The sequence below is a fragment of the Dipteris shenzhenensis genome, chromosome 3 (genome assembly GCF_047967505.1).
Source record: "Dipteris shenzhenensis isolate YYH24624 ecotype China chromosome 3, Dip_SZ_1.0, whole genome shotgun sequence".
NCBI lineage: Eukaryota > Viridiplantae > Streptophyta > Polypodiopsida > Gleicheniales > Dipteridaceae > Dipteris > Dipteris shenzhenensis.
In genome coordinates this window covers 71,342-83,930 of record NC_141598.1, presented here as the reverse complement: position 1 = coordinate 83,930, position 12,589 = coordinate 71,342, and the positions used below count along the sequence as shown (strand labels likewise).

The following is a 12,589-nucleotide window of genomic DNA, read 5'->3' as shown; positions in this document are numbered from 1 at the left end:
CGTGTCTGGATCTTGGATTTTGAGCGTACCTGTTGCCAAGGCCGTGGGAGTGATGACCTCTTTGCCTGTGGCAATCTCGAATGGTGTGAAGCCCGTACTATGATGAAGAGAGCTATTGTAGTGAAATTCCAATACATCCAAATGTGAGGACCAATCCTTTTGGTCTACCTGGACATAGCTTCTGAGGTACTGCTCTGCGGTTTGGTTTGCCCTTTCAGATTGACCATCAGTGGCTGGGTGGTAAGAGGAGCTGAAACGGAGCTGTGTACCAAGGAGTTTGAAGAGCTCGGTCCACATGTCACTTAAGAAGCGAGCATCACGATCTGAAACAATGGCCAAGGGCAAACCGTGGTACTACTTGAACACATAAGAGAAAAATAAGTTGGCTGTGTGCTTTGCCGTAATGGGTGGCTTAACAGGAATGAAATGGCCCTGTTTGGAAAAATAGTCCACCACCACAAAGATGGCATTATGCCCATGAGAGAGAGGTAACGACGTGATGAAATCCATGCTCACGACATCCCATGGCCTTGAAGGAACAGGCATGGGTTGGAGTTTTCCTGCCTTTGCAAACCGTTGGTCTTTGACGAATTGACAAGTTGGGCAGGTTCTGATATATTCAATGACGTCTTCACGCATTCCTGGCCAAAAAAAATGTTGCTTCATCCTATCCCAGGTCTTGTGCTGCCCTGAGTGTCCAGCTAGCTTGCAGTCATGGCATTCCCACAATATGGTCTTTTTGAGTTCTATATCATCTGGAACATATAACCTGTTTTCATAGACATAGAGTAAACCTTCATCTTCATTATACATGCCCCATGGTACGGAGCCTTCTTTAATCTGCTTCACAATGTCTTGTATGCCTTGGTCTTTTTCCATAAGTTCCTTGATTCTCTCCAAGAGTGTACCTTGAGCCATAGTGATGGCCATCAATTCTGCCTTTCTACTTAGTGCATCTGGCATGACGTTCATTTTTCCCGGCTTATGTTCAATTGTTATATCAAACTCTGCTATGAAATCTTGCCAACGAGCCTGCTTCGGAGATAGTTTGGGTTGGGTCTGAAAATACCTTAGTGTAATATTATCTGTGAAGACTTTGGTGTGCTTATCTTGCACATAGTGTTTCCACTTTCTTAAGCATTCTACAACGGCCAACATCTCCTTTTCATGCGTTGTCCATCTCCTTTCAGTGGCATCCAATTTTCTTGACTCATAAGCAACTGGGTGTCCCTCTTGCATCAACACTCCTCCTAAGGCATAGTCCGAGGCATCCGTGTGTATCTCAAACGGCTTGTCAAACTCAGGTAATTTTAAGACGGGAGTAGAACTCATGATCATTTTCATTTCCTCAAAGGCCTTGGTGCAATGTTCCCCCCACTCGAATTTGTCCCCTTTCTTTAATAAGTCGGTAAGCGGCAATGCAACACGACTATATTCCTTCACAAATCTTCTATTGAAGCTGCAAAAGCCTAGAAATGCCCGTACTCCCCGCACTGAGTTAGGTTGCATCCAATTAGTTACTGCTTTCACTTTGCTAGGGTCCATTTTGATTCCATGTTCCCCCACTATGTATCCCAAGAAGGCAACTTCCCTTGCACCAAATTCACATTTCTCCTGTTTGGCATACAACCCATGCTCCCTCAATTTGGCCAACACTTTCTTGAGATGCTCCCGATGCTCCTCCAGTGTCTTGCTATAAATCAAAATGTCATCAATGTAAACGATCACAAAATCATCCAAGTACTCCCTGAACACATCATTCATCAAGGTGCAAAAGGTAGCTGGAGCGTTTGTGAGGCCAAAAGACATAACCAACCAGTCAAAGCTACCATATCTTGTTCTAAAGGCCGTTTTCTCCACATCTCCCTCCGCAATTCTTATTTGATGATATCCGGACCTCAAGTCAATCCGGGTGAAATACTTGGCCCCTCCCAGTTGATCCATCAAATCCTCCAACAATGGCATGGGGTACTTGTTTTTTATGGTAATTTTGTTGAGGGCACGGTAGTCCACACATAGCCGTGCTGATCCATCTTTCTTTGTGACAAACAATACCGGCGCCCCAAACGGGGATTTACTTGGCCTGATAAACCCACTGTCTACCAACTCCGTGATTTGTCTCTTGAGCTCTTTCAATTGCGAATCATTCATTCTATACGGTGCTCTTGCTGGCGGTTCACTACCTGGAATCAGTTCTATCTTGTGGTCCACTCGTCTCTTGGGTGGCAATCCCTTCGGTAACTCTTTGGGCATGACATCTGCAAACTCATTCAAGATCTCCTTTATTTTTGCATCCGTCCACGGTTCCAAGGCACTTGGAGTCGCCTTTGACTCCCCTTCCTCGTTGCATTCTGAATCTGCAACTCGCATTAACATCACATGCATCTCTGCCCCCTTCTTGACTTCCCTCTCTAATTGCTTAGCTGAAATCAGCATAACCTTGGCATTCATACCACCTATCTTCGAAGGGGCTCCCATGCTACTCTTTTCTTGCTTGGGCATACTCTTGTCCGTTTTCTCCCCTACCTGGTCTTTCCCTTTACTAGCCCGTTGCTCCAATTTCCTTGCTTCTGTGGGGGTGATTGAAGATCTAACACATTTTACCTTGACCGCCTGACCCTGCATGTCAAGTAATAGCTCATCCATCCCTTTTCCCAGCAACATCATGACAAACTTGTCCCACCAAGTGATTCCCAAGATGGCATCATATGCATCCAACGGCACCACTAGAAAATCCAACTTTGCCTTCCAACCTCCTAGCTGCACTTGCACATTCCACGCCATGGCCACATTAGCATCCTTGCCTTGACCAAAAGACACGGCCGTATCCTCCATCTTGGACAATTTCAACTTTAGCCTTTGCGCTGCCTCAGGAGTAATCACGTTGTGTGTTGCACCTGTGTCTATCATAATCCTTTGAGTCTCACCATTGATCAACCCATCCACATAGATGTTTGGTACCACCGGCAATCTTGCAGCCAAGACCCTTGGCGCCACCCTCAATGCTCCCACTCTAGGCTCTTCTCCATTACCTCCAATATCACGATCTGTGATTTCTGTGATTTCTAGCTTCTCACTATCTCCCCCTGACTCCATTGCTTGAGTAAGTGCGATTCGGGGCCTATTGAATCCACCTCGTTGTCTGGGACAATCTCTAATAAAATGGTCTCCTCCACATGAAAAGCATCCTCTAACTGGTCCCCTACCTGCAGGTGGACCTCCGGTCCTTCCTCCAAATCCGGTTCCTCTTCCTGGCATCCGTGGCACCAATGCCCCACTTGAGCTCACACTCGATGCAACATTTTCTGCCTTATTCCCCATCTCTTTGTTTTCCCCTCGAGGTCCAGGTTTATTCCCCCAAGAGCTTGTAGGTGCACCCGTCCTACCAAAGTTAGGAGTTCCTCTCCTTCCTTCATGATCTACAATCCGTTCTGCCATCACTAACGCATCCTTGTAATCTTCCGGTTCTTGCTTCTCAATTTCTCTTCTGGCCCAATTTTGTAGCCCATACAAGAAACCGTGCAATCTGTCTGTTTCATGCATATCAACAATCTGAACCATGGCATGCCGATATTTCGAGACATATTCCTTCAATTTTCCTTCACCGTGTCTTAGACCTCTCCATTCATCTCTTAACTTGAATACCTCGTTTTGAGGAATGAAATATGCTCTCATCCTAGCTTTCAGGGCTCTCCAATTCCTTAATTCACCATTACCCTCTTCCGCTAGGAACCAATGGTACGCGTCTCCTTTTAGTTGTTGAGCCGCTATCTTTACTTGATGCTTGGATGCGATTCCTGCGAGCTCAAAGAAATCCTCCATTTCTCTAATCCATTTGTTTAGCACTAACGATTCCCGTTCTCCTGCGTACTTCTCCGGCACTTGTGGCTTAAATCTTCCAAAGCTCCTCCCACTATTCCCTTCCGAGCCACTAATTGACTCTTCACTTTCCGTTTCAACCTCATTCTGCCTCCCATATTTCTTCTTCTTCTTCTTGGTTGAAGCCGGTCGTTGCGGCGACGGTTCCGACATTTTTCTTAAGATGGCCTCCATCATTCCTTTCAACTCTCTTCTCTCCAATTCTCCCCGTTCTAGTTCTTCGGTCACCCATCCAAACATGCTTATGTCTTGTTCACCTTCCCCTTTTGTGGATTTTTCCTCACCTGTCTCTGGAACCAATAACGGTTCTCGGTCCCGGGCACCCGACGTGCCCACATCCGGTGCGGCACTGAATCCTCCACTAGGCACGTTCCAAAAACCCTCGCCTCTATCTTCCTTCTCTCTTTCTTCTCTCTCTTCACCTCGTTTGTCTTTCTTCTCTTTCTTCCGTCTCTCGGGCTTGAGGGTCTCATGTTCTTCTTCACTCTCAGCCCCCTTATCTTTTCTTCGGTGAGGCATCGTCAATGAAACGGCAGAAGAAAACGCACCAGCAACCGAACGGGACAAATGGCAAATTTTCCCTCTTTTTCCCCAAAACGGCGAACCCAAGCTCTTCGTTCACCAAAGAACTCCCAAACACACTGGAAACGGCAACCCGATCCACTACTTCCCACAGGACACAGGAACGCGCTCCGAGCGACGCCCGACGGCGTGCGCCTCAGAGTGGCTCTGATACCAAGTGTAACGACCTGCTTCCAACACTTAGCCAAATAAAGCCAGTTCTGCTATGGTTTCCGAAAACGGGGCCAAAAACGTCGAACGAACCCGGCAGGGGAACGTTTTCTATCTCACCACGGGCCCTCCGTGCATGTGCGGTGCGTGTAGTCCGTGCCCGCGCGGCGCCGTCCTAGTTCCACCCCCTTGCCTTCCGTGAGTCACCCTTACGTTTCCACGTTTCAAGGTGCGTGATTGTGCCCACATTCAACGTAGCATCAAGAAAGAGACTCAGAAAAATATCTGCACAATAACGGTCTCAGAACGTTTATTCATGAGGGAAAACGCATACATGCCAAGAGGGGTCTCAAGCACCTTGAGAGCTTGACCTTCCATATAGTAGTGGCTGGCCGCTAGGCACCGTGGGGGCTCCTACGCCCAAAAAACGTCCGATCACTCACGGCAGGTCAACCCTAAAGTTGACTTTCTTATAGTAGTTATAAGAAAGTCAACTTTAGGGTTGACCTGCCGTGAGTGTTCGGACGTTTTTTGGGCGTAGGAGCCCCCACGGTGCCTAGCGGCCAGCCACTACTATATGGAAGGTCAAGCTCTCAAGGTGCTTGAGACCCCTCTTGGCATGTATGCGTTTTCCCTCATGAATAAACGTTCTGAGACCGTTATTGTGCAGATATTTTTCTGAGTCTCTTTCTTGATGCTACGTTGAATGTGGGCACAATCACGCACCTTGAAACGTGGAAACGTAAGGGTGACTCACGGAAGGCAAGGGGGTGGAACTAGGACGGCGCCGCGCGGGCACGGACTACACGCACCGCACATGCACGGAGGGCCCGTGGTGAGATAGAAAACGTTCCCCTGCCGGGTTCGTTCGACGTTTTTGGCCCCGTTTTCGGAAACCATAGCAGAACTGGCTTTATTTGGCTAAGTGTTGGAAGCAGGTCGTTACACTTGGTATCAGAGCCACTCTGAGGCGCACGCCGTCGGGCGTCGCTCGGAGCGCGTTCCTGTGTCCTGTGGGAAGTAGTGGATCGGGTTGCCGTTTCCAGTGTGTTTGGGAGTTCTTTGGTGAACGAAGAGCTTGGGTTCGCCGTTTTGGGGAAAAAGAGGGAAAATTTGCCATTTGTCCCGTTCGGTTGCTGGTGCGTTTTCTTCTGCCGTTTCATTGACGATGCCTCACCGAAGAAAAGATAAGGGGGCTGAGAGTGAAGAAGAACATGAGACCCTCAAGCCCGAGAGACGGAAGAAAGAGAAGAAAGACAAACGAGGTGAAGAGAGAGAAGAAAGAGAGAAGGAAGATAGAGGCGAGGGTTTTTGGAACGTGCCTAGTGGAGGATTCAGTGCCGCACCGGATGTGGGCACGTCGGGTGCCCGGGACCGAGAACCGTTATTGGTTCCAGAGACAGGTGAGGAAAAATCCACAAAAGGGGAAGGTGAACAAGACATAAGCATGTTTGGATGGGTGACCGAAGAACTAGAACGGGGAGAATTGGAGAGAAGAGAGTTGAAAGGAATGATGGAGGCCATCTTAAGAAAAATGTCGGAACCGTCGCCGCAACGACCGGCTTCAACCAAGAAGAAGAAGAAGAAATATGGGAGGCAGAATGAGGTTGAAACGGAAAGTGAAGAGTCAATTAGTGGCTCGGAAGGGAATAGTGGGAGGAGCTTTGGAAGATTTAAGCCACAAGTGCCGGAGAAGTACGCAGGAGAACGGGAATCGTTAGTGCTAAACAAATGGATTAGAGAAATGGAGGATTTCTTTGAGCTCGCAGGAATCGCATCCAAGCATCAAGTAAAGATAGCGGCTCAACAACTAAAAGGAGACGCGTACCATTGGTTCCTAGCGGAAGAGGGTAATGGTGAATTAAGGAATTGGAGAGCCCTGAAAGCTAGGATGAGAGCATATTTCATTCCTCAAAACGAGGTATTCAAGTTAAGAGATGAATGGAGAGGTCTAAGACACGGTGAAGGAAAATTGAAGGAATATGTCTCGAAATATCGGCATGCCATGGTTCAGATTGTTGATATGCATGAAACAGACAGATTGCACGGTTTCTTGTATGGGCTACAAAATTGGGCCAGAAGAGAAATTGAGAAGCAAGAACCGGAAGATTACAAGGATGCGTTAGTGATGGCAGAACGGATTGTAGATCATGAAGGAAGGAGAGGAACTCCTAACTTTGGTAGGACGGGTGCACCTACAAGCTCTTGGGGGAATAAACCTGGACCTCGAGGGGAAAACAAAGAGATGGGGAATAAGGCAGAAAATGTTGCATCGAGTGTGAGCTCAAGTGGGGCATTGGTGCCACGGATGCCAGGAAGAGGAACCGGATTTGGAGGAAGGACCGGAGGTCCACCTGCAGGTAGGGGACCAGTTAGAGGATGCTTTTCATGTGGAGGAGACCATTTTATTAGAGATTGTCCCAGACAACGAGGTGGATTCAATAGGCCCCGAATCGCACTTACTCAAGCAATGGAGTCAGGGGGAGATAGTGAGAAGCTAGAAATCACAGAAATCACAGATCGTGATATTGGAGGTAATGGAGAAGAGCCTAGAGTGGGAGCATTGAGGGTGGCGCCAAGGGTCTTGGCTGCAAGATTGCCGGTGGTACCAAACATCTATGTGGATGGGTTGATCAATGGTGAGACTCAAAGGATTATGATAGACACAGGTGCAACACACAACGTGATTACTCCTGAGGCAGCGCAAAGGCTAAAGTTGAAATTGTCCAAGATGGAGGATACGGCCGTGTCTTTTGGTCAAGGCAAGGATGCTAATGTGGCCATGGCGTGGAATGTGCAAGTGCAGCTAGGAGGTTGGAAGGCAAAGTTGGATTTTCTAGTGGTGCCGTTGGATGCATATGATGCCATCTTGGGAATCACTTGGTGGGACAAGTTTGTCATGATGTTGCTGGGAAAAGGGATGGATGAGCTATTACTTGACATGCAGGGTCAGGCGGTCAAGGTAAAATGTGTTAGATCTTCAATCACCCCCACAGAAGCAAGGAAATTGGAGCAACGGGCTAGTAAAGGGAAAGACCAGGTAGGGGAGAAAACGGACAAGAGTATGCCCAAGCAAGAAAAGAGTAGCATGGGAGCCCCTTCGAAGATAGGTGGTATGAATGCCAAGGTTATGCTGATTTCAGCTAAGCAATTAGAGAGGGAAGTCAAGAAGGGGGCAGAGATGCATGTGATGTTAATGCGAGTTGCAGATTCAGAACGCAACGAGGAAGGGGAGTCAAAGGCGACTCCAAGTGCCTTGGAACCGTGGACGGATGCAAAAATAAAGGAGATCTTGAATGAGTTTGCAGATGTCATGCCCAAAGAGTTACCGAAGGGATTGCCACCCAAGAGACGAGTGGACCACAAGATAGAACTGATTCCAGGTAGTGAACCGCCAGCAAGAGCACCGTATAGAATGAATGATTCGCAATTGAAAGAGCTCAAGAGACAAATCACGGAGTTGGTAGACAGTGGGTTTATCAGGCCAAGTAAATCCCCGTTTGGGGCGCCGGTATTGTTTGTCACAAAGAAAGATGGATCAGCACGGCTATGTGTGGACTACCGTGCCCTCAACAAAATTACCATAAAAAACAAGTACCCCATGCCATTGTTGGAGGATTTGATGGATCAACTGGGAGGGGCCAAGTATTTCACCCGGATTGACTTGAGGTCCGGATATCATCAAATAAGAATTGCGGAGGGAGATGTGGAGAAAACGGCCTTTAGAACAAGATATGGTAGCTTTGACTGGTTGGTTATGTCTTTTGGCCTCACAAACGCTCCAGCTACCTTTTGCACCTTGATGAATGATGTGTTCAGGGAGTACTTGGATGATTTTGTGATCGTTTACATTGATGACATTTTGATTTATAGCAAGACACTGGAGGAGCATCGGGAGCATCTCAAGAAAGTGTTGGCCAAATTGAGGGAGCATGGGTTGTATGCCAAACAGGAGAAATGTGAATTTGGTGCAAGGGAAGTTGCCTTCTTGGGATACATAGTGGGGGAACATGGAATCAAAATGGACCCTAGCAAAGTGAAAGCAGTAACTAATTGGATGCAACCTAACTCAGTGCGGGGAGTACGGGCATTTCTAGGCTTTTGCAGCTTCAATAGAAGATTTGTGAAGGAATATAGTCGTGTTGCATTGCCGCTTACCGACTTATTAAAGAAAGGGGACAAATTCGAGTGGGGGGAACATTGCACCAAGGCCTTTGAGGAAATGAAAATGATCATGAGTTCTACTCCCGTCTTAAAATTACCTGAGTTTGACAAGCCGTTTGAGATACACACGGATGCCTCGGACTATGCCTTAGGAGGAGTGTTGATGCAAGAGGGACACCCAGTTGCTTATGAGTCAAGAAAATTGGATGCCACTGAAAGGAGATGGACAACGCATGAAAAGGAGATGTTGGCCGTTGTAGAATGCTTAAGAAAGTGGAAACACTATGTGCAAGATAAGCACACCAAAGTCTTCACAGATAATATTACACTAAGGTATTTTCAGACCCAACCCAAACTATCTCCGAAGCAGGCTCGTTGGCAAGATTTCATAGCAGAGTTTGATATAACAATTGAACATAAGCCGGGAAAAATGAACGTCATGCCAGATGCACTAAGTAGAAAGGCAGAATTGATGGCCATCACTATGGCTCAAGGTACACTCTTGGAGAGAATCAAGGAACTTATGGAAAAAGACCAAGGCATACAAGACATTGTGAAGCAGATTAAAGAAGGCTCCGTACCATGGGGCATGTATAATGAAGATGAAGGTTTACTCTATGTCTATGAAAACAGGTTATATGTTCCAGATGATATAGAACTCAAAAAGACCATATTGTGGGAATGCCATGACTGCAAGCTAGCTGGACACTCAGGGCAGCACAAGACCTGGGATAGGATGAAGCAACATTTTTTTTGGCCAGGAATGCGTGAAGACGTCATTGAATATATCAGAACCTGCCCAACTTGTCAATTCGTCAAAGACCAACGGTTTGCAAAGGCAGGAAAACTCCAACCCATGCCTGTTCCTTCAAGGCCATGGGATGTCGTGAGCATGGATTTCATCACGTCGTTACCTCTCTCTCATGGGCATAATGCCATCTTTGTGGTGGTGGACTATTTTTCCAAACAGGGCCATTTCATTCCTGTTAAGCCACCCATTACGGCAAAGCACACAGCCAACTTATTTTTCTCTTATGTGTTCAAGTACCACGGTTTGCCCTTGGCCATTGTTTCAGATCGTGATGCTCGCTTCTTAAGTGACATGTGGACCGAGCTCTTCAAACTCCTTGGTACACAGCTCCGTTTCAGCTCCTCTTACCACCCAGCCACTGATGGTCAATCTGAAAGGGCAAACCAAACCGCAGAGCAGTACCTCAGAAGCTATGTCCAGGTAGACCAAAAGGATTGGTCCTCACATTTGGATGTATTGGAATTTCACTACAATAGCTCTCTTCATCATAGTACGGGCTTCACACCATTCGAGATTGCCACAGGCAAAGAGGTCATCACTCCCACGGCCTTGGCAACAGGTACGCTCAAAATCCAAGATCCAGACACGGAGGAATTTCTTAATAGATGGCGTGAACGCATGCAAGCAGCCAAAGAAAGTCTTCACAAAACGCAAGCCACCGTGAAGAAGTACTATGATCTCAAACGTCGCCATGTCGAATTCTTTCCAGGTGACTTGGTGCTTGTTAGCTCCCAAAATATTCGACTTCCAGAGAACTTGACTCCAAAGTTCAATCATAGATTCTACGGCCCATACAAAGTTCTCTATGCTCTTGATGAAGTCACCTATAAGTTGGAGCTCCCGCCGAATGTTGCAATACACAATGCCTTCCATGTTCAACTCTTGCGGCGTTTCTACTCGGATAATACTTATGGTAGGAGGGTCCCCCCTTCCGTCTCCCAAGTTGTAAGCCCGCCATATGAGCCGGAGGCAATTTTAAAAGGGAGAATGCTAAGGGGTAGAGTAGAGTTTTATGTCAAATTCAAAGGTCGGCCTATCGCTGAATGTAAATGGCTCCCCGAAACGTGGATGATAGACAACTATCGCGATATGGTCTTGAAATATTATGCATACGCTTGAAGAGGGCTTCAAGCTCTTTTGTAACCTGGGAGAGTATATGGAAGGTCAAGCTCTCAAGGTGCTTGAGACCCCTCTTGGCATGTATGCGTTTTCCCTCATGAATAAACGTTCTGAGACCGTTATTGTGCAGATATTTTTCTGAGTCTCTTTCTTGATGCTACGTTGAATGTGGGCACAATCACGCACCTTGAAACGTGGAAACGTAAGGGTGACTCACGGAAGGCAAGGGGGTGGAACTAGGACGGCGCCGCGCGGGCACGGACTACACGCACCGCACATGCACGGAGGGCCCGTGGTGAGATAGAAAACGTTCCCCTGCCGGGTTCGTTCGACGTTTTTGGCCCCGTTTTCGGAAACCATAGCAGAACTGGCTTTATTTGGCTAAGTGTTGGAAGCAGGTCGTTACAACTACTATAAGAAAGTCAACTTTAGGGTTGACCTGCCGTGAGTGATCGGACGTTTTTTGGGCGTAGGAGCCCCCACGGTGCCTAGCGGCCAGCCACTACTATATGGAGGATAGTGCTCTCTCATGCTATGTTGATTTGGGTGAGGAAAACGTCAGCGGCCGTTTATGCTCCCTCTTGCTTGTAAATATATTCTGTTGCAATCAAGTGCGTTCTTGCGACCGTTTGGCACTCCATCTAGTACCGCTCTGCCAGTAACGTCATCATGCCATCTTGTGGGTTGTGTCCTCGTGGTGCACGTTGAAGCGCACGCACAGGAAAGCAAAACGTGGGACGGGTTGAGGGCACGTGAAAGCGAGTGGGGAACGGTGAGGGCCATTTGCATTCTCCATACCACTGTATAAACCGTGAACCGTTTGGGTACCGAACCGGGACATTGGGATTGCCCGAAGGGGTCTAACGTGCCGACCCACGTAACGGCCGTTAACTTGGGAAAGTAAGTGGGCTGAACAGGACGTTGCGCGGAGGACGTTCCTGTGGGTCTTGGAGACCCGTGTGATTCTGCAGACCGAAGTGTGAAGCCTAAGGGCTTGCCCAGTGGGGCGTGTTGCTAAGTGGGGAAAAACGGTGGACGGCCTGGGTAGGGGTCGTGTCGGGACAAGCTGCGCATAAGGGGAATTGGTATCAGCAGAGACGTTAAGGGAGGTTGGGACTCGGAAACGGGTCCGACGTAAGGTGCTCGCATTCGGAGACTAAGTCCGGAACCGCCGGGCCCTTACACTTGGTATCAGAGCAAACCTCAAGGTATCGCGAGCCTTCGAGGAGGATCCTGTATCGAGGTATGGCGTCACGTGACGGACAAAGTCAATCATACGCACAAGGGAAGGAGGCAATACTACGGGCAATGAGGAGTGGGAAGTCGGAGATGGAAGCCGCAGTGGATGTGATGAGGGCCGTTCCAGAGTGGGTGAACGTCCTCTTGAGCAAGGACATGGGGTACTTGCAGCGGCTCGTGTCGCGGTATGACACGGAGGGGAAAACGGCCAAGTGGCGCCGTGAATTCATGGTGGTCTTCAAGCTAGTGATGCAAGTCTATGTGAAGAAGGAATTGGAAGAGGATGCGGAGGAGTCCGGGAGCGAAACGGAAGATGAAACGTCGGATGAGTCGGAAAGCGGCTCGGAAAGCGAAAGTGAAGATGAGGATTGGGAGGAGGAAGAAAGACGCAGGTGGAGTCAGGAATGGTGGCAGGCCCAAGCAGAAAGGAGAACAGGATCTAAAACGGCGGCCAGAGAGACAAAAGGGATGGAACGTGGAAACAGGGAAGCGGAACCGTGTCGTGGGAGTGCAAGGTGCGCCCCAAGGAAAACGACCGGTAAACAGGTGATGGATCGAGAAAACGGCGCGGGAGCCGTGAGACACGAGGGAAACGGCGCAGGAGCCGTGATGAGCAAAGAGAACGGCGCAGGAGCCGTGAGGTGC

The 12,589-nt window shown here is 48.3% G+C and overlaps 1 protein-coding gene across 1 annotated transcript; it reads right to left on the bottom strand.

The window, feature by feature from the left end:
• Positions 1-354: 354 nt before the first annotated feature.
• Positions 355-4,398, bottom strand: LOC147903187 (uncharacterized). Its single transcript, XM_087370800.1, has one exon. It carries the CDS (start codon positions 4,396-4,398, stop codon positions 355-357), a length of 4,044 nt encoding a protein of 1,347 aa, XP_087226926.1.
• Between the last annotated feature and the right edge of the window lie 8,191 nt (positions 4,399-12,589).